The 26,134-nt window shown below is 43.3% G+C and overlaps 1 protein-coding gene across 1 annotated transcript in view; it reads left to right on the top strand.

Annotated features, from left to right (window-relative positions):
* The first annotated feature begins 16,521 nt into the window (after positions 1–16,521).
* The window catches only part of TMEM132B (transmembrane protein 132B), a 634,840-nt gene continuing 625,227 nt past the window's right edge, over positions 16,522–26,134 (top strand). Inside the window, exon 1 of the mRNA XM_044275647.1 lies at positions 16,522–16,803. Within this exon, the coding sequence (XP_044131582.1) occupies positions 16,752–16,803 (52 nt within the window). The 5' untranslated portion in view covers positions 16,522–16,751. The remainder of the gene's footprint in view (positions 16,804–26,134) is intronic.

Below are 26,134 nucleotides of genomic sequence, written 5' to 3'. Positions count from 1 at the left end.
ATCAGGACCAAAGGAACAGATGAAGCAAACTTCATTTTTGTTATGGAAGAACGTTCATAGACTAGAAGGCCTTTTTGCACTGAAATTCTCAAACCAAAGAATCTGAGTCTTTTGAAGTACTACTTTCTAGGTTTGTCAAAGTGAAGCCACTCTTTGTAAGTCTCCAATCTGGCTCATAGAAGGGGTATATGCAAATAGGTATATTCAAGAGGTTACCTTAGATGTGCATGTAGTCAACAGATGCAGATACTTTTAGGTCCATATCAAGGGTTTATATCAGGCATCCTCAAACTGCAGCCCTCCAGCTGTTGTAAAACTACAACTCCCACAATGCCCTGCTGTAGGCTGATACCTGTAGGCTGTTCGGGCATGCTGGGAGTTGTAGTTTTGCAACAACTGGAGGGTCGCAGTTTGAGGATGTCTGGTTTATTTGAAGTTCATCTATAAGAGGCCTCAATCATTTGATACTAGAATTGACCTTGTGCCTTTCTCGGCAGATATCAGGAGATAGACGATAGATGAGAAATAATGATTTTTTTTTAAATTTCTTCAGGACCTGGAGTTCTATGTTCTGGATAATACTGGCAAGAGAAATACTGTTTTTGTCGCCTTCAGAAAAGCCAGCTGAATAAAAAAGTTAACTGGAGCAAGGAGATAATTACTAACATGTGATCATGTCCCATATTCACATAAATCTCTGTGTTGCAATTTAAGACAGTTAAGACATTTTACATTCAGAACACTCCCAGAATATTTACGGCAATTGTCAATGTAACAGCAGCTCGATAAAGGTATGAAGACATGTAAGTTATTCTTTATCTTGACAATTGGCTTCTAAAGGCAATATTAGCATCAATTCTACAGGAACATCTGACAAGGACGATAAAAGTGCAATAGAATTTAGAATAGGCTATAAATCTGGAAAAATCAAGTTTCAAACTATTACAAAAAAAAAAAAGCACAGGTTCTGTTGTAGGAATCTGGATGACTTCTGCTGGAATGCAAAGCATTGAGGGAAACTGTTCAGTGGTTAGAACTGTTGCCTTACAGCTATGGGGTTCTGGATAACCAGCTACACTGAGTTTGTATGTTCTCCACATGTTTCCAGCATCCACCCATTTTTTTAAAACCCCCTGATAGGTAAATTGGCCCCCATATACGTGTCTGAGATAGGCAATTTAGACTGTGAGCCCCAGTGGAGACCAAAGAGAAGTTCTGTTATTAAAGAGGACCTGTCACCTCTCCTGACATGTCTGTTTTAATAGCTTCATGCCTTCCTAATGCAATAACAATTCTGGAGCATCTGTTTCCATTAAATAGGTCTAAACTAGAAAATGATGGTTGATTTCCTTCAAAAACAGCACCACATCTGTCCACAGGTTGTGTGTAGTTTTACAGTTCAGCTCCATTCAATTCAATGGGGTTCAGCTGCAATACTAGGTCCAACCCCTGGGGAGATGTTTTTTCTTTTTGGAATAAGCAGCCATTTTTTTCTGTGACTCAAGTTACAGAAACATAGGGTAGGAAAAATTCTTATTATTTTTTTTGGATCAAGTAAAATTTGATATGGTGATACATTTATTGCTGACCATATAGTGCAGTTTTGATGCTAAAACCAACTACAAGATTTAAAGGGATTGTCTCATGTACAACATACCCTGTCCATACACTATATAAAGACATATGGACGTCATAGAGAGGGACATCCCCCTCTATGCGCCGGACCAGAAATCCTTTTTTTAAGACATGGCTCAAAATGCACTACTCGCATGCATGCCCCTCTTAATCATGTTGGTGCATGCCACAGCACCACTAGATAGATGAAGACTGGCATTAGAAACTAGAGACTAGTGCTGCTGATGACAGTCAGGGTCCGATTGGCCATAGACCTTAAAGGGAAATTTCCTGGTGGGCTGGTGACCAGGGTCCTCCTCAGCCCTCCTCACAGCTAGCCAGTGAAAGATTTTGGGGACGTATTTTGTGCTGCTGGCAGTATTTTGTGATGGACTGTGGTATTTGGCTCTGTTGGGGTGGTATAATGCGACACACTATGGTATTGCTGGCCACGCCTACTAGCATTGGCCCTGCCTTCCATCAATTTGGACCCAGCTACAAAATGGGGTGTCACGAACCAGCGGGTGAGAACCCACTGTGCCACGTGTCCTATCTCCTCTAAGGGCGTTGTCTAAGTGAACCCCTCGATCTTCACAGTACCCCTGATGTGGGGATAGACTTTCCTGAGGGGAACACCAGGTCGCTACCTCTTGAGGAGGATAGGCACATGAGGCAGCTGGTCCAGGCGGACCAGGAGGTACCTGAGAAAGGCATTGTCCGCAGGCTAAGTCGTAATCCAGGAGCAACAGTGCAGGACCGAAGGATGAGGCAGAGGCAAATCTCAGACAGGCAGTAGGTCAGGGCAGGCGGCACAGGTACAGGTCAGGCAATCTGGGTCGGCAACAGGAGAGTCAAGGAAAGCAGGCAGGAATCAAACAAGAGTCCAGGAATACAGGTACGAGTCAGAAACACAAGCAGATATCAGGAACCTTAGCAGGATACAAGGACCTTGACACTGAGGCATCTGGGAAGGGGGCTGAGCCACTTATATATGTGCAGGAGGGCTAGGATTGGTCAGCGAGGTCACATGACCTAACCCATAAAGCACAGGTGATGCTCGCCGGCCCTTACGGAAGTGCTGCAGAAAACAAGCAGCAAGCATGCTGTGGCCAGGGCTAGGAGGAAACTGTGGAGCGGATCCCAGAACAACCGTACCTACACGGACAGAGCCCAGGACTGCAGCAGTGAATGGGGAAGCACTGGCAGCAGATCACTGCTGAACACGGCTCTCGGGATCGTGGCGGTAAGCAGGGGAACAGAGACGCACAGAAGCTGCTGTTACACGGGGCAATTTTTATTAATTTTTCCAGGGCCACTTTAAGTACCCAATGCGCCCCTGCTGACATGCTAAGTGTTTTGAACCCCTTTATGTGTTACATGTATGGGCGTACAAGGAGTCTGGGATTTCAAGAAGATATTAAATGTGCTGTCATGTCAGTGCATGATATTGTACTTGGCTTCTGATGCTAACAATTTTATAGTCACATTATTTTTCCTTTTACAAATATCATTCACTCCGTATTTCAGTAGCTGCATGACCAAGTTCAGTTTTCCACATTTTTTCACATAATTTAATGTAACCAAGGTGCATGCCAGCAATGTAAAAATCAATACAAAGTGCCTAAAATAAGGCAGATAGACGTCCTGACATTTTGCCTACTTTTCTAGACGTGTTACAATGCTTCAGCAGGCCCCTAAACACCTCTTACCTGCCTCTTCCAGATGATTACTGGCAGCATGTGGAGCCGACACACAGTGACAGGACTCCCTCGTGTTTCAGACCACTAATTTGGACAGCTTTCTCCTCATACATTTTTCATGTACTCCTCACCATGTTATTTTCTCCCTCACTGAAGCATGGTGTGGCACATTTGTTTGCTGAACGGTTTCTGCAGAAATTGCTGCTGAGTAGGATTTTATATGACTCTGCCCGATATCCGTCCAAGAGTGGATGTGACTTTCAAGATATCTAGAAAGTTGCTGCTGCAGCAATATGTGTGGTGTCAACAGCCACGATTTCTTGTATGGCTCCTGGAAAAGAAAATTCATTTTCAAGGCCATGGAAATGTCATTAGAGCAAATCAAGTTCTACAATACACGTCCCACCATATGCTCTACTGGCACAAGCACACAGCTCAATATTCCTGTTAACCTGTTTTTGCCAGTTTTGTTCTTTTCATCTCCTTATGTATCCCAGCAGAATTAGTTCAGTGTAAGGTCAATGATATTTCATGGTTTTCACATTCTATAATTCAAGATTAAAGCTGGTGAGACCGGAGAAGAAAAGTCTATGGCTTGATACGTAAAGACACTTTCTATTGCATTTCACCTCTAACTGAGCTGCATTCCATCCAAATCGAAGAGCAAAGAAGCATCGCGTTCTTTTCTTTTCATGTGGTTCATGGCCTTCGACTTGCAGCTTTCCCGTTGTGTCTCATATTTCATGTAGAACAATTTTTCTGCCTCATACATCGTCAGATACTTTTTGATCAATGAAGTAAATTGCATGGCAGTATTGGGGAGCACTAATGTTTAAATGCACTCAGAACATTTACAGTGAAATTCAGCATCTGATCATCTAGAAATGCTGGCATTCTTGTACTTGTCCATGGCAAAGAAATGTAGGATTATCTGGAATTTAGCAGAAGCAGAATACTGAACAAAAATCAAAGTTGTATATTTTGTAAGCGTTTTCTTTTAGGCTAAATCTTTGTGATAGTTAAACAACTTCAAATGAATGGGAACTGAGCTGCAATATGCTGGCCCCAAAAGCTATACAGTGAGTACTGTTTCTGGCACTGGTAGCTGCCCAAAACATTTCGTCAGTGGGGCTTCTGGTTGTCAGACCCTCATATTAGAGACCTATCATGAGGTCATCAATATCCAAACTTGTTAAAGTTTCATATAATTTTCTACACCTTTTCAATAATCCGACATTTCATATTCTGGCAATGGCCAGGTCATGTGACTGAAAAATTTAAGAAAATGTATTTTTAAAGTTATTTATGAATTATGAATTTTATTTTAACATATAATTTTATCTCGAGCCCCTGCTAATAAATGTCTCAAATCCTGCCTCATATTCACTGTGACTCTTTCTCAGAACCCAGGTTATTAGAACTCTTCTACTTACGGTAGGTTTTTTTTTAGATCTTCAGTATAACATCTGTGGAACATGTGAAATGTGATAAGGTGATCATAAAGTTGCAGTATTTGAGGCTAAAATTTACTACAAGAGTAGTTTCAGGACACCCTCATTGACATCTATATGCCGCCCCCTCTATGTGCCAGAGCGGAAAGCTGGTCTGTAACACATGGCTCAGTGTATGAAACAAATTACTCGATACAATGCTTTCAGAAAGTCTTCAGACCCTCTTTCACTTTTTTCACATTTTGTTATGTAGTGGCCTTGTGCTAAAATGAAAAATAAAATGTTTTTCTACGTTATTCTGCACTCAATAATCCATAATGAGAAAATGAAAACAGAATGTTAGAAATCTTGGCAATTGTATTAAACTAAAATCTTGCATTGATATTAGTTTGGATTTGGGGATTATCAACCATCCTTCTCTGTAGATCCTTTCAAGCCCTGTCAGGTTGGATGGGGACCGTTGGTGGACAGCCATTTTCAGGTCTCTCTAGAGATGTTCGATTGGGTTCAAGTTGAGGCTCTAGTTTGGCCACTCAAGGACATTCACAGAATTGTTCCTAAACCACTGCTGTGTTGTCTTCACTCTGTGCTTAGGGTCATTGTCTTGTTGGAAGGTTTTCATTAAGAATTTCTCTGTACTTTGCTTCATTCAGCTTTTCCTAAACCCTGACCAGTCTCCCTGTCCCAGATGCTACAAAAAAAAAAAAAAAACAGCATGATGCGGCCACCACCATGCTTTACTATATGGTGATATGGGGAAGGTGCAGTGCCTTGTTTACATGATGCTTAGAATTGAGACAAAAAAAAAGTTAAAAACTGCATTCATTAGACCATCGAAACTTGTTCCTCACAGTCTGTGAGTCCTTTACGTGCTTTTTATGTTAAAAGTAAGCACAGTATTCTAGGGGTATTCCCATCTCAGATATTTATGGTATGTCTGGAGGATTAAAGGATCCAAAGTGATATCCATAGGAAGTGCCAGTAACTATCCGTTAAATGCATGTCTCACCTTTAAGACACTCATCAATGTTGGCTATGGAAGACCTTCACGGCCTATCCCTCAGAGTGGTGGTGGCTGGCCATCATAGACAGATGGAGAAAGAGAGGAGAAGTGGCCATTCTGCCAGATCAATTTCAAACAAATACCAGCAAATCCCGGTGGTTTCCATAGATGTTAACAGGGTCTTTAGAGGTACCACTATTTTTTGATGGCAAGAATAATAGAGTGCGCTCTTCTTAATGCCAAAAAAGACAAAAAGGATGATTGGAAACGTGAGATAGGCTGCGAACATCTGTGTGAAATGAGTTTTATAGAGATTGTCTAATTAATAATTTAGTAATATGTTATACAATTATTTTTTTCCTCTAAATCGGGTAAGCTAGAAATGAAAGAAAGGATGATTCTATAATTTTTTATGCTTCAATACTGTATTTACATAAATTTTTATATTCTATAACTTGACATTTAGAAAGAAAGATGACCAGAGTTTTCCCTAATAAGATGCAGACAGAATTATCATGTGTGCACCCTTTGTTATGGTGTAGATCGCCGGATCTTCTATCTGATGTTATCAGGATTAGCATCAATATTACCACTGGGACAGTGAAATGGTTAACAACAATAGATCGCATTCTACAATTTTGTCAACCATTCTTTACATTTTTCTGGCTGATTTCTGTTGCTTACAAAACAACTATTTCCATAAACATATTACTATACGTGCATAGAAAACAACCAAGCAGTTATTTCACTAATGCAAAACTAAATGCTAAATGAGGCATTGTGCGTCTGTAGTATCTCTGGTCAGGAAAGCATCAGGACATCATTTTGATGGTACTCATTATAAGTGTGACGGAATAAGAAGTCGACACAGTGAGGAATAATGGTCCATGCAAACTCAAGTGCCCTCTCCATTTTGTACATCCATTACTCTGTCGTTATCAGGACAGCCATGCTACACAAGCTTGAGCTAATAGAACTCAATAAAATGACAGAGCAGAAACAATGATGAAAATCACAGAAATGTTGCTAAACATAATAGTAAAGCTTCCAAATATTAGCATGATTCTAAGTATAAACTAACATGAATTTTGACATATGATTTTGTAAACAATACATTCAGAAAGTCTTTAGACCCTTTCACTTTTTTACATTTTGCTATCTTGAAGCCTTGTGCTAAAAAAAACATTGTTTCCCCATCAATCTGCACTCAATATCCCATAATGAGAAGGTGAAGACAGAATTTTAGAAATTGTTGCTAATTTATTAAAAAGGGAAAAATTTAACATGAACAAAAGTATTTAGACAGAAAATTACTTACTAATTTATCTATGGGGACTTCTCATTTCTCCTGATCATCTTTGAGATGTTTCTACACCTTGACTGGATCCACCTGTGGTTGTCACGGACGTCCTGGCGACAGTGAGTGGCAGAAGATCTGTGAGACTAGCAACACGTGGTTTGATCTGACAGGTTTTCCTTGTGGATCAATAGGTGTCTGTGTTGTGTCTGGTAATGGCCACACCCCTGGCCTCCAGGTGTTGCTTATGTGGTCATTTAACCTTCCTTATTTATAGTTGCTTCTCCCACTATGCTGTGCGGTCTATAGCTTCTGTGCCTGTGGGTTGTTTGTGGTTGGATCTCGGCCGAGTTCCTGGTGCTTCCATAGCCTCTTTGAAGTTAAGTCTTTCCTTTCCCTTTTGTATTTTGTTTGGGTTCTGTGTGTTGCATTTCCCTATTGTTTGTATTAGGCCTGAAGTAGACTCCTGTTCGTCCTTCCTTTTGCAGGAACAAGTAGTCTCGTCCCTGCCATTAGTACCAGGGTCCTATATGGCTAGATAGGACAGGTATTCCTGTGTATGAACTCACCTACCTTTGGGGTCTGTTCATGCTGGCAGTCAGTCAGGATTTTGGTTAGTATTTTCACTAGGTGTCCATCTTCCTTCCCTAGTTCTCAGTCCTAATTCCCTGTTTCCCCCTCCCCTCCTATGCTCGGTGTGGTGTTTCCCTCCCACACCGAAGCGTGACAGTGGTTGATTCACTTGATTGGACATGATTTGGAAAAAAAAACACCCATGTCTATATAAGGTCTGACAATAATATCAGAGCAAACATCAAGCCACGAGAAGGAAAGAGCTGCCTTTAGAGTTTAGAGACAGGATTGTGGAAGCACAGATCTGGAGAAGTATACAACATTTTTTTGCTGAAAGGAAAGTTCCCAAGAGCACAGTGACCTTCATAATTCTTAAATGACAGATGTTTGGAACAACCTGGACTCTTCCTAGATCTAGCTGCACCACCAAACTAAGTAATCACGGGAGAAGGGTCTTGGTAAGAGTGGTGATCAATGGTCACCCTGTGTTCATATGAGATAAACTTCTAGAAGATCACTGCAGCACTCCTCCAGTCTGTGCCTCATGGTAGACTGGCCAGAAAGAGGCTACTCCCCTGTAAAAGACACATGAAAGTCCACCTGGAGTTTGTTTAAAAAGCACCTAGATTCTGCACCATGCAAGACTTTAACATTAAGGAACAAGCAAGGCATGAGCTCAGCATAGCACATCGCTCTTCAGTCTGTGCTTGTTCTGCTAAAGCATGGCATGGAACATCTAGGCCAGGCTTTAGGATAGCAGCGCTGGTACAGACAGGAGCAGCAATATACTATGGAGCTGCTGCCTGTAAAGTGCCCAGTGGGGCCTCGGGAGAATTCATACTCCCATACACAGCAGTGTACAGGAGTACAGATTGCAAAGCACTATAGGCACCTGAACTGCAGCTCCCTAGATATTGCATGGAAAACAAATCAATATAGTATATTATAAAAAATCATTTTAGGGCATTTGCAGAAGATTTTAATAAACTTTTGGGGTCATTTATCAAAACGGTGTAAAGTACAACTGGCTTAGTAGCCCATAGCAACCAATCAGATTCAACCTTTCATTTAGAAAGTCAGATCCGTTTTCTAGTGTGTCAGATTGTGTCAGAGAAAACCGATCCGTCTTGCTCTGCATCCCAGGACAGAAAGCAAACCACAGCATGCTGCGGTTTGCTCTCAGGTAGGAGAACGGAACGGAGTGTATTTTGGAGCATTCTGTTCTGTTCAGTTGCGTTTTGTTCCAACTGACAATGAATGGGGACAAAGCGGAAGCGTTTTTTTCCGGTTTTGAGACCCTATGACGGATCTCAATACTGGAAAATATTAACGCTAATATGAAAGTAGCCTAAAATGTGATACAATACAATATCATCGTTAATAGAATATAGCACCACACACCTCTTACATCCAATGACGTCTTCTCTGATGGAGATGATCTCTTTCCTCATCTTCTCCTCAGACCAGACCGCCTTGAGAATTTCTTACAGACACGTCTCATTTCTGTAGAGTTTGGCTCACAGAAATACAAGGGTACGACCACATGGCGCGGTCATCAGCTTTGACCAAATTGGCCGTACGGTTCTCGTCTGCAGTTAACAACGCCCTGAAAAGGCTCACAACAGCACTGTGTGGTCATACCCTTAGGTTTCACATTGCTCCATTTTCCTTTCTCTCCTGGTGCCCCAATATTGTCATCTTGCTGCTCCCCCCAATACTTTGCCAGCTGTGCTCCCCAATCCCTACAAACATGATAATGAAACAATAGTGCCATACAGATAGCCCCCCCATAATAACAGTGCTCCCAGACTGTCCTCAATAGTTATAGTGCCCCCTACAGTACCCCAAATAGTGATAATGCTACCCTCATTAGTAGCAATGCCCTCCATATTGTGCCCAATACTAATGCCCCCACAGTACCCCCAGTAGTAATTATGCCACCATGGTGCCCCCAGCAGTAACAAGGCCCCTCTATAAAGGAGTCCTTAAGAGCAGTCAGTAGTATTAATACTGATCTGTTAGGCATCCCTATAGAGCCCACAGTAGTAATAAATCCCCATAGTGTCCCCAGTAGTTATAATGCATCTTATAGTAGCCCCAGTATTTATCATGCCCCCTATAGTAGCTCCAGTAGTTATAATGCCCCCTGTAGTAGCCTCAGTATTTAAATAGCCCCCTGTACTGCCCCCAGTATTTATAATCCCCCCATAGTGCCCCTGTAGTTATAACCCTGCGGTGATGCCTGTATTGTAATGCCCCTTATAGTGCCCCCTTTATTATAATGCCCCCTGTAGTGCTCCTGTTGCTATTAACTCCCCTAGTAGTGCCTCATGTATTATAATGCCCCCTCGTAGTGCCCTGGCCTGTAGTAATGCCCCCAGTAGTAGCCTGTAGCAGCCCCTGTATTATAATGCCCCCTGTAGTGTTCTGGTTAATATTTATGCTCACAGTAGCACCGTTTGTATTAAAATTCCCTTCCCTGTAGTGCTCTAAACTGTATTATTGCCCCTAGTAGTGCCCCCTGTATTATAATGCCTCCCTTGTAGTGTTCCGGCCTGTGTTAATGCCCCCAGTACTGACACTATATTATCATGCACCTACTGTAGTGCTCTGGCCTGTATTAATGCCCCCAGTAGTGCCCCATGTATTACAATGGACCCTCTGTACTGCTCAGGTCTATATTAATGCCCCAAGTAGTAAATGTATTATATTGACCCTCCTGTAGTGCTCCAGCCTCATGAGCTATGTGGTCTGCAGGCCGTGTGTTTGAGACCCCGATCTATAGCATTAGTAAATGTGCCCCTACAGGTCTACATCAAAAACTCCACTATTACTGTGTGACTCCAGCCAAAAAAAAGGAGATATAAGGCAAAAAAAAGATACAGTATACCGTAGAACCATCCAGTTCAGCCTAACATCCTGCAATCCATAGAAAAGCAATAAAGAAACTGTCGGCAATACCTTAGGGCCCATAATGCTGCAACTCTGGACTTTCGAGACTCGGTGGTGCTCAGCAAGAAGTCCGACTAGATCCATACGAACATCAAACAGATCAATTGACTCCTAATTTCTAATTTCAAAACAAAAGGCATTTATGGGATGCAGCAAACAGACGATGGCCTGTCGAGTTGGAATTACAAATAAAGAGCCAATTTTTAGGACTTGTTGATCTAGAAAAAGGCAAAAAAAACTCCATGAGGCAAAAAACTGTTTTCAACTGTGGAATGAGAATAAATCTCTGGAAAAACAACCTTACTCGAGTGACCGACTAACTACAAGGCTACTTTCACACTAGCGTTTTCCCATTTCGCTATTGAGATCCATCTTAGGAAGAAAACGCTTCAGTTTTGTTCACATTTATTGTCAATGGAGACAAAATTGAAACTGAACGAAACGGAGTGCACCAAAATGCCCTCTGTTCCATTTGGTTGTGCAACGTTATTCTGTCCGCGCTTTGGTACGGAGCAAGACGTTTCCATCCTGACACACAATGTAAGTCAATGGGGACGGATCCGTTTTCTCTGACACAACAGAAAATGGATCCGTCCCCCATTGACTTTCAATGGTGTTCATGATGGATCCGTCATAGTTATATAAGACATAATACAACCGGATCCGTTCATAACAGATGCATGCGGTTGCATTATTGTAACGGAAGCGTTTTTGCAGATCCATGACGGATCTGCAAAATACGCTAGTGTGAACGTAACCTAACTGGTAATTATTTACACTCAATAAAAGCATCTAGGCCCCCTTTTAATTAATCATGATATCCTCCTCTGGCAAAGAGTTCCTCAGTCTCATTGCTCTTACAGTAAAGAACCCCTTCTATGCTGATTAAGAAACCTTCTTCCCTCTAGACATAGAGGATGTCCCCTTGTCATGGTCACAGTCCTGGGGATAAAAAGATAATAGGAGAGATTTCTGTATTGGCCTTTATACATCATTAGATTACCCGTTAGCCACCGTTTTTTCTAAAGAACCCTAAATTTGATAATATTTCTGGACCTTAAAGAACATTAATGGCCCAACCCTGTGATTGGGAATGATTATTTGTAGGATCGGCTGATTCTGTGTAAGCAGGTTATATGCTTTGACATAATGTAAAGTGTATAGTGGGCGAACAATCATAGTAACGATCGCTCACCTCCCATACAGTTTTGATCAGCAAGTGTTAAGGATGTTTAAACGAGTGCAGATTGTCTTGTTTTCTCATTGATTGGCGCTGCTTGATGCTTTGCATCAGTTCATCTAAAGCAGGAGTGCACAACCTTTTCCGACCTGAGGGCTCTACAATTCCAAGGGTCAGCCTATAGGTATTACCATCTGAGGTTCCCCTTCCAGCACTCCCACCTATCTGGCGAATGGAGGTCCTCTTCTCCCCCATTCAGCACTCTAGAGAGGAGGAGGTCATATATGCTTGTGATTCTCTCCCCTGAAGATCATGGGTGTTGTGGTACCGTATCAGCCTAGCATTTCACATATTCCATAAACTACAATGCATGCCTAGATGGGACCCTCTAGAAGTCATATACTATGGAGTTTCCTGCTATATGGGAGACCAGAATACTTTCAGGCAGGGAAAGTCCATGTGAGCAGCCACACACGGACAAGCATTTTTGTGTCCAGATGGTCAGGGGCCACACAGAATGGCACATCAGGCCATATGTGGACCCTGGTCAGCAGGTTGTACAGCCATGACCTAAATTGACCCTTGGTCATATCATGGCAAATTCCTGAAAGAAAGAATCTCCAGAGCAGAACTTACACTTGGGTATGGCCGCACTTTCACGTATTTTGATGCAGTTTTTGAAGCCAAAACCAGGAGTGGATGCATAAGGCTTATCCAGCATTAATACTTTCTCCATCCACACCTGGTTTTGGCTTCAAAAACTGCATAAAAAACCCTGACTGTGTGTCCGTACTCGAAGCCAATGGGGCATTATCATCTACAATGTCCCAAGTCTGATTTACGACCCCCAACCTTGACATGCTGGTCTAATAGGTAATGCCCATTTCCCTCTGCGTGCTCAGTGGAGTTACAGCTATTGGGACATTTACTCTTGAATTGGGAATGAATATTGTTTCCTATTCTGACAAGTGCGGTGCAGAGCTGCAAGTTTCCTATGGCGTACATTTCTGTCACCATAGAAAGTCCTATGTCGTTTGCCAACTTTTCCCCTAAAATCAAGGGGGGGAAAATGTTATTGCAGCCACCTGGGGTACTGCATGTAAAGCTACAATTGTGGATGTCTCACATATTGCAACACTTTTCTGGCGCATTTCATTTCAGTCAACAGAGATTCCAATTGTAGCCAGTTAGATACGCAGCTGGTTTACTACAGTTTAAAGTGCAGAGGGAGCAGAGCCTTTAGGTGCAACAGCAACGCCCCCGTTGCTCCTAGAGGCTCATTTGCATATATTAAAACATGATTTTTCTCAGCAATGCGGGCACATTTGGGACATGGGACCAACAACGATACCTTCAGCTGCCATGTGCACATGTAACAGGTCAGCCAGTGTCATAGTACAAATCTGCTGACAGACGTCCTTTAACTAAAATCTAACTTGCAGTTTTTCGCTCTGTGAATGCACAAGACGTAGAGGGAGTTCATCAAGCCATAGACTTAGCCATGCTATTACCTGTGAGACTCAGACCACAGTCTGCACAGAATCCGGATTTCCTGGGGCTCTTCTATTGCCTTTTCAGATCGCTGCCCTTTCTAGTCGGTGAGAGTCAGTAACTTACAGTAAACATTGGAATAGTACTGCAGTTACCCATTCCTACGCCTTGTCTAAAAAATATCCAAAAGTGAAGGTTCCTTTGTCAGGGGTCATTCCTCTTAAAACCACGGGATGCCTAAAAAAAATGGTGCAGTTTAAAGGCAGGCTGTAGGTCAGGCATGCTCAACCTGCGTCCCTCCAGCTGTTGCAAAACTACAGCTCCCAGCATGCCCGAACAGCCTAGAGCTATCAGCCTACAGCAGGGCATGGTGGGAGGGCGGCAGGTTGAGCATGCCTGACCTACAGCAGGGCATGGTGGGAGGGCGGCAGGTTGAGCATGCCTGACCTACAGCAGGGCATGGTGGGAGGGCGGCAGGTTGAGCATGCCTGACCTACAGCAGGGCATGGCGGGAGGGTGGCAGGTTGAGCATGCCTGACCTACAGCAGGGCATGGTGGGAGGGCGGCAGGTTGAGCATGCCTGACCTACAGCAGGGCATGGTGGGAGGGCAGCAGGTTGAGCATGCCTGACCTACAGAAGGGCATTGTGGGAGTTGTAGTTTTACAACAGCTGGAGGTCCGCAGGTTGAGCATGCCTGCTGTAGGTCAACCAGTCCCAATTAACTGTATGGAGTTCAAGGGGAGAATCAGTGGGGTGCAGTAGCACCTATCAGAAATACTGGAAATGGCTGAGACAATTAGCAAACACACACATCAGTGAAAGGTTCCGGCGGAGCCATCAAGTAAAGAACCTCCTCGCATTTGTGTTACACTTTAGGATATATTTATGTATTTTATTCATTGTAGCTATCCATAAATTTCCAAAATATACAGTACAATTCCTGTCTTCACAGCAGTACACACTTTTCAACTTGAACAGTTCAGACTGGAGAAGGATCAACAGAGTCACCTCACAGCCAGTAGAAAATGATGCTCACCTGAGGGAGCTGTGCAATTCTAGGCACAACCCGTGACACGGCAGTGGGTGTAGAATCACCAACAGATTTGGCTTTGGGCTATTCCTAAGGGTGTTATCCTGGGAGCCCCCTAGTTTTCACTCTTAAACCCCTATACAGGGATCTGGACTTCGCTGCAGGGGAACCACCAGGCAGCTACCTCCTGGAGTAGTCTTTGTGTGATTGACAGCTGACCAAGGGGTCAGGCAAAAACGTAGCCAGGGACAGGGTGAGGTCAGGGGAGGCAGAGTACGAGCAATCCAATAATCAGGCAAAGGTCAGGACAAGCAACAAAGGGTTAATACAGAGGCCAGGCACAGGTCAGGCAGCAGAAAGTCAGTGTTTGGGAAACGGGAAGAAGTCGGTACATGGGCAGATAAACAAATAAAGCATGTCTTTGCAGGGAACTAGACAACCTATTGCTAAGGCATCCTCCCATTGGGGAATGTGCCTTAAGTACCCACAGGTGACCAGGCATTGAATGGTGAGCATTGCCTGCGCTGGCCCTTTAATAGGTGCCCCACCCTACGAGAGGCTGAGCTGCCAAGCAGGCTGCAGCCTGTGTGGGGGGACAGAGTTACTTCCAATAGGACTTGGACAGGTAAGTGGAGCAGCGGGCGCCATAAGTCACTGCTGCCACCCACTGATCTAGGCCATAGCTGCTGCTTCCTCCTTGATACACATGGCACAGAATGTGAGGAAATCTGCAGTGTGAACATGCTCATAGTGATGACACCTAAGTGCTGTGGGTGGGTCATCAGCACAAAAAGCTCGGAAAATCAGTGGCCGCCGTCATTACTGTCTCAGCTACGAATGGCGTCCCTCCTGCTTTGATGACACTGAAAACCTCCTCGGACCAGGATTCAATTCATTTGTATGGAGTCAAATCAGGGAACGGGGATCATTAACCCATTGAAAACACAAACTACCGAAAGGGCTACAGAGATGCCCCATTTCCGGCAGTGTCCATGCCCAGAGCTAGGTTACATTTCACTGATTGCCACTCCGCCTGTCTGGTATCCCTCATGGTAATTTAACCCTTGAAAAAGTTCAAGATTCTTATTGAAATGGAAGAAAATGGCTGATATGATGCCAGGAAGATTTCGCAGCATTGTGTCAATGGATCTGTTCTCCTTGTAGTTCGTGTGTTCAGAGATCGAACTAGAGTTAACCCTTGAAACTGCCAGTAGTGTCAGCGATCTGCCCAATACCCCCTTTGTGACCTGCTGGCGATGGGTCTATTTCCTTTTTGTGTTTTTCATTGATTGTTAGTGCCTTTAACGGTCCTTACACACATGAATTTGGTGCTGGCGTCTTTTTACCAGTAAAAAAAACCACCAGAATAAATACTTGAATATTTTTTTTAGGTACCTGTGGGTTTTGTGATGTTTTTTTCTGTCTTTTTTGCACAGTGTTTCATGGTTTTTTCTGTCTTTTTTGTAGTTTCATTATTTTATTTTTTTGCAGTGTTTCATTGTTTTTTTTCTGTCTTTTTTGCACAGTGTTTCATGGTTTTTTCTGTCTTTTTTGTAGTTTCATTATTTTATTTTTTTGCAGTGTTTCATTGTTTTTTTCTGTCTTTTTTGCACAGTGTTTCATGTTTTTTTCTGTCTTTTTTGCACAGTTTTATGTTTTTTTCTGTCTATTTTGCACAGTGTTCATGTTTTTTTTTCTTATAGAGAAGGCGATGCGAAAACACCTGGAAGAGCGCTCAGAGCTCCAGCGTGCTGCACTATTGAAAAGAAGCCAGAAAGACGGAAAAAATAAAAAAATCCATCTAATAAATCAAAACAACAGGAGCAAAAATTAAAATTAAAAGTTGTTTTGCTTGTTTGTCCTGCATTTAATATCTCTCATAGATCTTCAGCTTACGTAGAACTGGTGTTTTTACCCAAAAAATTTCTGCCAAAAATGCTGTGGAAAGTGAAAAAAATAAAAAAACGCAACAGTGCAGAACAACGCTACCTGCATTAATATAATGACAATTAAGTGTGAACAAGACCGAAGCCATCTTCAGTACAACAGTCCCATTGGGTTGGAGTGTCCCTCACTTAGGAGCTGGCAGCATTAACCTGTTCGTCGCCCAGCAGCCATGCAGCAGCGTCACCCACCCCGCCCCCACCTAGCGCCCGCCCCCTCTCACATGGAAGGAGTTGCAGGGGAGTTCTCCTGGCCAGAGCTCTGCCACTGATGGGGCTGGGAAGACGCAGCTGGCAGGAGGGGAATCCCAGGTCGGCTCCTCACCTGCCCGGGCGATGGATACTAGGACTGTGCTGAGCTGAGAGCCACTAAAGTTGTCAGTGCCCTCTCTGTGCCATGTGGGCAGCCAGCGTCTCTTACAAGTGGCAGTACCAGGGCTGACTTCTCCAGCAATCACCGCCAGGATATGTCCTTGGGTTGTTATCTCTGCTGAGCTCTGCTTGGGACCGCCAAAGATGGCATCGGGGATGGTAGCCGTGCTCTGTGCCCTGCACCTGCTCGGGAAAGGTCAGTGAAAGTTTCCTGTCTCCTCCTCGGTCCCGGGAGGTGAGGGGGAAAGTGCCGGACAGGAGCCGCACTCGTGAAAACACGCTCCTGTCCCCGACCCGGGGATGTAGCAGAGCGCAGGCTGCAGCCAGATGACAAACTCCGCTCTGCACGCGGCTCCCACATGTGGCAGCCAGCAGACATTGTAACCGGGCACAATCATTTCCTTAATCACCTCCCAGGGCAGAGGCTCAGCCATTAGTAATAACTCTTAATAAGGCTGGGCACCCTCCTGGGCACAGGGCATCCTTACTGATCGCTGCTTCCTGAGATCAGGATGGACAGACATGGTCACCGCCTGGTGTGAATAGACTCCACAGGAGAGGGAAGTGGTCCCCTGGCATCACTCACTGTGTGCCACCCTGCTATGTACTATAGAGCCTAGGTCATAGTAAGATGGATGAATACGGTGGGCTCAGTGACCTGATGTAGAGACCCTCATGGCAGGATCTATTCCGTACATGGCGGAATAGCGTCCCAGAAATGTTTGCATTTAGTCTTTCTTCAGCTGTGTCTAAAGTTTCCAAGCAACCGAGAAGAAAGCCTCGCTTGTACGTGAAAGGATCTGATTCCATGTGTGAACGGAGGCGATGGGGTCCGGTATTTTTCAGGGTCATGATCTGTAGTGATACATTCCAGCTGTAAGGTGGTGGTTGTGGTGGCATCTCCCTATCTGCTGGACCTGAGTGGAGACCACTGATGATGGGATTAATGCGACTGCCTCAGAAGTCCCTTCTCCTTGTGGTTCTTTAGCACAATTCCACGTATGGTTTCACTAGAGATGTCCTCATAAGATGTCATAATCTTGCTTTGTCCACCATCTATTTGATCTATGCCCAAGCATCGCCATGGGCATACAGCTTTAGGGTTCACCAATGCATCCCCTTATACCCTCAGGATCATGTTGAAGTTCTCCACCTGGGACTCAATGGAGATTGTTGCTGTTCTTGGTTAAGGTTACGTCCACACGGTCAGGTTTCCTGATGCAGTTTTGGAAGCCAAAATCCAGGAGTGGATCCTAAAAGCAGAGAAAGTATTAAAGACAGATGTGACTTCTCTTTTTTGGCTTCCAAAACGGCATCGGGAAACCTGACCGCGTGGCCGCCCCCTTATAGTCAGTGAAATATGCCAACCTCTGCCCACGCCAAACTAGAATTGAACGTGATCATGTAATCAGCTATGTGTATGGCGGAGCGTGTCGTGTGTACAAATCGCCGACTTGTATGTCATTTGTATGTGTTATGCCCTTCTGTCTGCCTGGCAGCTGGGCACAGTTGGGAACTGTTACTGTTGTGCAGTGAATGGGCCCTTATTGCTCTGCCAACAGATTCACCATCTTGAGGCTACGGTATCACAGCACAATACGGGCGGTTGGCTTTGGAAATGACAGGCTCAATATAAGCGTGCTGTGATTCATTAGTTTGTTAGGGACTGTGATATTATAGCGGAGAAGCAGACTGGATCTGTACCCACCCCGTGCCAGATTCCTACTGCCTGGCATCGCTCTATCCGTATAGGTAAAATGTCACATGACAGCTATGTATTAAGTAGGCTGCAGTCCAAAGTGACCGTCAGACCCGCCATGTTTAAATGGGGGGTGGGGTGGGGGGGTGGGGGTATGGACAGGAATGCTGCTGTGAAGGAGCATGACCGGTCAACCATAGTCACCAATATCTATTTATCTATTTAATATCTATCTATGTATTCTATCTGTCTATCATCTATCTATCTAACTATGTATTATCAATCTTTCTATCTATATATCTATCATCTATCTATCTATATATCTATCATCTATCTATCTATCTATCATCTATTAATCCATCTCTCCATCCATCTACCTTCCTACTGTATCTATCTATCTATCTATCTATCTATCTATCTATCTATCTATCTATCTATCTATCATCTATTAATCCATCTCTCCATCCATCTACCTTCCTACTGTATCTATCTATCTATCTATCTATCTATCTATCTATCTATCTATCTATCTATTATCTATCTATCATCAATCATCTATCTATCTATCTATCTATCATCAATCTATTATCTATCTAGCAATCTATCATCTATCTATGTATGCTATCAATCTATTATCTATCTATCATCAATTATCTATTATCTATGTATGCTATCAATCTATTATCTATCTAGAATCAATCTATTATCTATCTATCTATCATCTATCTATTATCTATCTATCTATGTATGCTATCAATCTATTATCTATCTAGCTATCATCTATCTATTATCTATGTATGCTATCAATCTATTATATATCTATGTATTCTATCTATGTATTATATCTATTTATCTATCTATCATATATCTACCTTCCTACTGTATCTATCTATCTATCTATCTATCTATCTATCTATCTATCTTTTTATCTATCATCTATTAATCCATCTATCTATCTAACATCTATCCATCCATCCGCCTTATCTATCCTGTACGACCACATGTTCAGGTTTCCTGATGCAGTTTTGGAAGCCAATAGAAGTAGAGATAAAACTTCTCCTCTTTGAATTCACTCCTGGTTTTGACTTCCAAAACTGCATCCGGAGACCTAAAGCCTTCCCATCCAGCAGACCTGTACAACTCATACCAGTCCCTGAACAGTTCTCTGTCCTGACTACATCCACCCTCTAAACCTGGTTTATGGACTGAATTAAGGAGCAGGACAAACCAGTGCCAGTACTTGAAGAACACCTGATGTGATGATGGCGACCTTGTTGGGTTTATACCCAGTTCCCTTGTTGGGTTTATACCCAGTTCCCAGGCTCTAGAGGTTCTCAGGAGTTTTGGATCCTGAAGGTCTCCTGCCTCTTTCAGATACATGTATTACATAATGGATCTGTTTTGCTTGGTGGAGATGATTTAGGTTATCTCTGCAGAAAACCATTGCAGAGAAGATCTCATAACTCTTCAGGTTCAGCCATGTGTCTTGTAGTAACAAGTATTAGTCTTGCTTTTCACCTTGACTTGCTGAGAAATTAGATCTGTGGGTGTTAAAAGTGGCATCTGGATGTGGCGAAGCCAAGGCTTCTCACTCTCTCCTCGCCTCCTCTCAACTTTGCTTTCTAATCCCCTCTGCTCTTCTCCACGTTTGGCATCTCTTATGAGTTCCTCCCCTCCTCTCTGGTGACCCTCCATCCTCCTGTGATGGTTCTCTTTTATTGTTTCACATGTGAGGGATGGCGTGCGGCTCACTTTATTGAGGTGTCTATTCATAGGTAGCGCCAGTTCTAACTCTCCAGGGATCTAACAGGAAGCTTTATTTCCTCTTGGATTTCTATTCTAGAAATGAGCCCGGCCATCAGACGGGTCTATTGTTATCAGTCTATAAAGAGAGCGCTATATCTGTCTCCACCGTTTTATATGGTCCTCAGCGAGATCAAATCGCTCCATTTTACTCGGGACCTCGCATTTGCCTGTCCTATGGAAAATTCGACTATTTTTTAAAGACTATGGTTGATGCGTTCGCCAATTATTAACCCTTAGAAAGTGATCGCCACCTATTCTTTCATGGGATATCTGTACGTCTTGCACCACTTATGTTACTTGTCTTGCGTTGTACGTATAATTCTGAGTAGAATAAATAGAATCTAATGTCGTTTTCTACACACGGTTCACTTAGTCTTCGAGGGGGCAGGTCGTTCTGGGAATCGTACTGGTAAAGGTGAGACAAAGGCTCCAGGAGCCGGATATCATGGTTTTGTGATGTGTTATATGAAGTATTGTGAATTATTTTCTAGAACATCTCGTGATACAGGACAAGCATGGATAGCCTTCTTTACATTTTAAAGACAAGAGATCCTATTGCTGTGGTCATCTACTATAGGTATACTGTGTGTGTGTGTGTGTATATATATATATATATATATATATATATATATATATATACACATACACACGGTATATAATTCTGCTTGATAGGCTATTAGGTATATGACCCGTGTCGTGTTTCTAATCTACAAAGAAACCTGAAAGAAAGAAGACGTCCCTGATATTCATCACTCATGATTACATTACCGCTCGGTGCCTGTCAGAAGACAGATGATGGTTCGGTGACGGGTGACCGGACCCCACTTCTAAAGGGATTTCCTAATAAAATTACATTACACTATATTTTAATCCTGGAAAGTATTGGTTTTGCTCCGTTGTTTTTGGGGCTAATAGAAAAGAGATGTTCTGCCTGACAGGGCGACGGTTCTTTATAGAAGATTCTTTAGACGCGTGGGTAATGTGATTTTAGGTAACAAATTAAAAAGGAACAGAATTAATGTGATGGAGGGAGCACATCCCAGTATAATTCTGGAAATATTTCGTTAATTTGCACGAGGAGTTCATTTCCATGTGCAGAGCAGCGTCATTTGTCATGATGCCTCGTGTCTGAATAGAGATGGAATAGACCACATTTTAGGATCTGAATACTAAGCAACATATTGATTTGCCTACAATACTGGAGTATCGGAGGTTAAATGATAATGTCGGGACTGGGTTCTCTTCTACACTCCCAAAGCACATGTATAGGTTAAGGGGGTATTCCCATCTTCGAAAATTCATGGCATAAATGTCTGATAAATGTGATAAACCTTTGGGACCTGCACTCAAGAAGGGGAGTCCTTCAGCTCCCCTCATGAATGGATGGAGAGGGGGCCATTAATGTGCATGTCTCTCTACAATCACTGCCATAGCTGTAACTGAAGGGACTGCACACATGAGGGCCCCCTCGCCATTCACTCACCAAGCGGGGCCCCGTGTTGGAGAAATAAGTGTAGGGTCCAGAGGTGGGACCTGCGTTATTCAGATAATTATAAAGCTGATATTGACCTGTGTCTCTATCAGCCATAAAGTCCAGCCTATAACCGTACTGCGTTGACCCAGAGGAAGATAAAACTTCTGTTATATGGTCGCCAGTTATCACGTATTAGGGGGAAAATTCCTGGATCAATGTCCCGTCTCGAGAAATGCAGTACCCATAACTTATAATATTGTATATTTCAAATAAGGCATCCATAGCCCACTTGGATATGTGAGAATATCCCTTTAACTGGCTTCCTGTGAAATTAGTCCTAGTGGCGCATCTGATAAAAACGAAAAGCAGGCGTCTGCCCTAGGCTACTTTCACACTCTGCCGGGTCTCAATACCGGAAAAACAAAACAAAAAACGGTTCTGTTTAATCCTCGTGCATTCGGAATGGAAAGAGATCTGTTCAGGATGCTTTCCGTTCCGTCAGCATTCCGTTTTGTGACTGGACACAGCTGCAAGCTGCGGTTTTGTGTCCGGTCGTAAAAAAAAAAAAAAAAAAATTTATGTGGCACTGAAAACAATGTAAATCAATGGTGACGGATCAGTTTTTTTTTTTTTTAGGAGTCTAAAAAAACGAATCCGTCACCCATTGACTTTCAATGTATTTAGTGGCAGATCTGTTTTTCTTTTTCCGTTTTGATTTCACACAACCGCATCCTAACGGAATGGATGCATCCTTATGTGCAAAATCAGAATGGATCCGTTTAATTCCGGTATTGAGATCCTCTGACGGATCTCAATACCGGAATTAACAACGCAAGTGTGAAAGTAGCCTTAAAGCAACAATGATCGGGCATTTCAACATGCTGAATCTTTGAGGCAGAGATAAGCGGCGCCGTTATCCCACTGTATATGCCAGTAAAACATATAGCGCCAGTTTAATCGTGTGCGTTTATGGGAGGGGCAGATACCTGACGTATGCTATATGTATAGGAGACAGCCACAATCCGCATATAGCACTACGGAATATGTTACCGCCATATAAAGTACATGCAGTATTCTTACAATTTCATTGAATCTTGCTGCAATAACCAAAGACCCAACTATAGTGAATTTGGCTTTTTCTTCATGCATTACGCATGTTCCTTTCCATACCCCATATCATAAAGGCTGGCATTTAGACAGGTGACGGGGTAAGTGTCCATCTTATAGGGCCCACAGGCTGAATTGCCTTTATTTCCACCCCCTGGTGCTGATGAAGACATTACTCTCCTCCTTGAGAAGACTGCAGTCATTCCTTTTTGTCCCCTGTTCTCTTTGCTGTTTAATCCTTTCAGTGCCAGACGTGACGAGAGGCCATGGATCTGCGTCATTAGCACTCTCAGGCTGGGAGAACAGGACACGTTTTCGGTGGAACCGACCGATCTTGTGAACCCCGTGCTGCCTCTGGGACATATGACATGCTGGATACATGGCTCCTGGATGTGCTGCGCAAGCAGCTGAGAAATGCTAACTCCTGCACAGTGAGTCACCTTGGTCAGGATGTTAAGATACCAGTGACGCAACCTCATGGCACAATTTTTGGGGCACTTTGCTTTGTGCCTGGCATTCTGCCCAGGTGTGGTGCGGGTATGAGTTTTGGCAGTGACACCAGGCCACTGCTTTGTTGGCATCTTCACATGTTCCTTGGCTTCCGTCCTCGCTGGCAGCTGTGCAGCTGTCTCTGCTATGTGAAGGCAACGAAGGGTCAACACGCTTCTGTCCCCGATGAGCCGTGTTTTCTTCTCCTTACTGTCTTTTCTGTCTGTCACTTAAAAGGAAGGATTTGAAGTATCACAGAATCCTTCACATGGGTCACAGTTTTACATTTTCTTTTGAATGTGGTAGCTTTTTATTTTTTGCTTTTCTTATATATATTTTTTTTTAAAGGTGTCTTTTCATGCCGACAGGAGGAACGTGTTTTTGTCATTTAATTGTATAACATTTCAGCAGACACTACATTAACCCTTTGAAACCATAATTAATCTCAATTCTGTCAAATCTGTAAAAATGGAGATACATACCGTGGCTTAACCCCCGGATGTGTTTGACCTAATACATTTCCATTGACAAACTGTCATTCAGTGGAAGACCAAGGAATGGATTTTCTTATAGATAACTGATAAAGGGGTTATTCCGTGGATCATTTGCATATGTAAAGTCCTGAAATGCATAGCACAGCTGTTTTAAAGCAATGGGGGTTTTTTATCTTATTTTTTTTGTTTCTTTGTGATTATTTTGGTGCTGCTGCTAATCTGTGCTGCTGACGTTAGGACAAAATCAGTCTCCTTCCCCCTCTGGCACCTGACAATTCTGTTCCTTCTTAATTCCCTGCAGTAGGAGTCTTTTCAGCTATACTGCTATTCTGCTGCAGAGGTTCTGCTTCTTCCCTGACAAGCAAGGCCCAAATCTTTTCTATTAGCTAAGGATCTCTATGCAGAGACCTGCTCTGGTGAGAGCGACTGAGCATGTGCGACCAGCAGCACACAGCTCAGTAGATACAAGTGTAGATTGCTATGAGCTTTGAACACCAGTTGGCGCTTTACTGTGTAAGTTATTGTACTAACTCTTTTATAACGAATTAATAAAAGTATGCTGCACAACATTTCACATGCAAACAATAGAACTGACAAATGGTTGTCATTCAAAATCAATGTGGTATTATACCTACTAGAAATGAAAAAATAGAAGCTCTTTGCACACATTTTTGATCTAACGTGTGTCGGGCCCATCTACCAGGCGTCAAGGTGGCTTCCGCAGATGGGTTCTGTAGAATGTGCTAGTCTAAATTTTCTTGTAGTAGTTTTTGAGGGTAGCGCCTCTTTTAGACTGAGCAACGCCCATCTGCCTGGGGCTTCTGAGCAGAGTATAAGGCCTCTTTCACACGGGCGTCCAGGATTTGCTCCAAATGCGTTGCGTGTGCATTGCGGGAGTAGGCACGCAATTGCAGTCAGTTTTGACTGTAATTGCGTTCCGATGTTAATTTTTTCCCGCGCGAGTGCAATGCGTTTTGTCCGCACGTGAAAAAAAAACCTGAATGTGGTACCCAGACCCGAACCCGGACTTCTTTGCTGAAGTTCGGGTTTGGGTTAGGTGTTCTATTTATTTTATTACTGTCCCTTATAACATGGTTATAAGGGAAAATAATAGCATTCTTAATGCAGAATGCTTAATAAAATGTGGCTTGAGGGGTTAAAAAAATACAATAAAATTAACTCGCCTCATCCTCTTGTTCGCGCAGCCGGCAATCATCTTCTTTCTTCTTCTTTCAGGACCTGCAAAAGGACCTTTGATGACATAATCGCACTCATCACATGGTGAGCGCGGTGACGTCAGCACAGGATCTTTTTATCTTCATTCAGCATGACCTGCAGAAACGCACAATATAGAACATGCAGTGATTTTCACGCAAAGTACAAGTGATGCGTGAAAATCACAGCTCTTCTGCACAGCCCCATTGAAGTGAATGGGTCCGGATTCAGTGCGGACGCATTGCACCCACGCGGAATTCTCGCCTGTGTGAAAGAGGCCTAAATGTAGCTGGTTCCTACACTGCCCTGAAAATTGTAGGCTTAGGTAAGTCCAAGAGAGGCGGTATATTAGTGTTAGGTACCCATCTGCGCAGTGGCGTCTCTAGCTTTCAAATTTTGGGGGGGCACACTGGGGGCCAGGACAAAAGTAGGGGGGGCAGCAATAACAACGATACATTTACACAAGTATGCTTAGAAATCCTGCGATACTTTACCCAATACCTAAAACCACAAAAGGGAAGAAAAGTCCTGCTGTCTGTGGTTTAAAAAAAAAAAAAACAATCACTCAGATTTCAACATGTCCTAGTTGCCTGTGGATGACACTTTTTTTTTTTTAGGGAGGGGGATCTGTGGATGACACATACCGTATATAGCATCTTATGCTATATGTGTCATCCACAAATCCGCCCCATGACAGTGTCATCCACAGATCCCCCTCCCTCTAACAGTGTCATCCACAGATCCCCCTCCCTCTAACAGTGTCATCCACAGATCCCCCTCCCTCTAACAGTGTCATCCACAGATCCCCCTCCCTCTAACAGTGTCATCCACAGATCCCCCTCCCTCTAACAGTGTCATCCACAGATCCCCCTCCCTCTAACAGTGTCATCCACAGATCCCCCTCCCTCTAACAGTGTCATCCACAGATCCCCCTCCCTCTAACAGTGTCATCCACAGATCCCCCTCCCTCTAACAGTGTCATCCACAGATCCCCCTCCCTCTAACAGTGTCATCCACAGATCCCCCTCCCTCTAACAGTGTCATCCACAAATGTACATTTTACATTTCTAAACTGTAATCCATATCCTGCAGTAACTTTAACTTTAAAACACAAAATGCAATCGCACTCTGCAACCAGCACTCTTCCCTGCCTTAATGCTGGATGTTGAATAAGGCATTGGTGTACATTTTGGCCAAAGCGTAATAAGCCACTCACCACGTCAAGGTCGCCTTAATGAGTGGT

Source organism: Bufo gargarizans, chromosome 1 (assembly GCF_014858855.1).
Source record: "Bufo gargarizans isolate SCDJY-AF-19 chromosome 1, ASM1485885v1, whole genome shotgun sequence".
Classification (NCBI taxonomy): Eukaryota; Metazoa; Chordata; class Amphibia; order Anura; family Bufonidae; genus Bufo; species Bufo gargarizans.
Note: the sequence above shows the minus strand (reverse complement) of the source record. Positions and strands in the feature narration are given on the sequence as shown.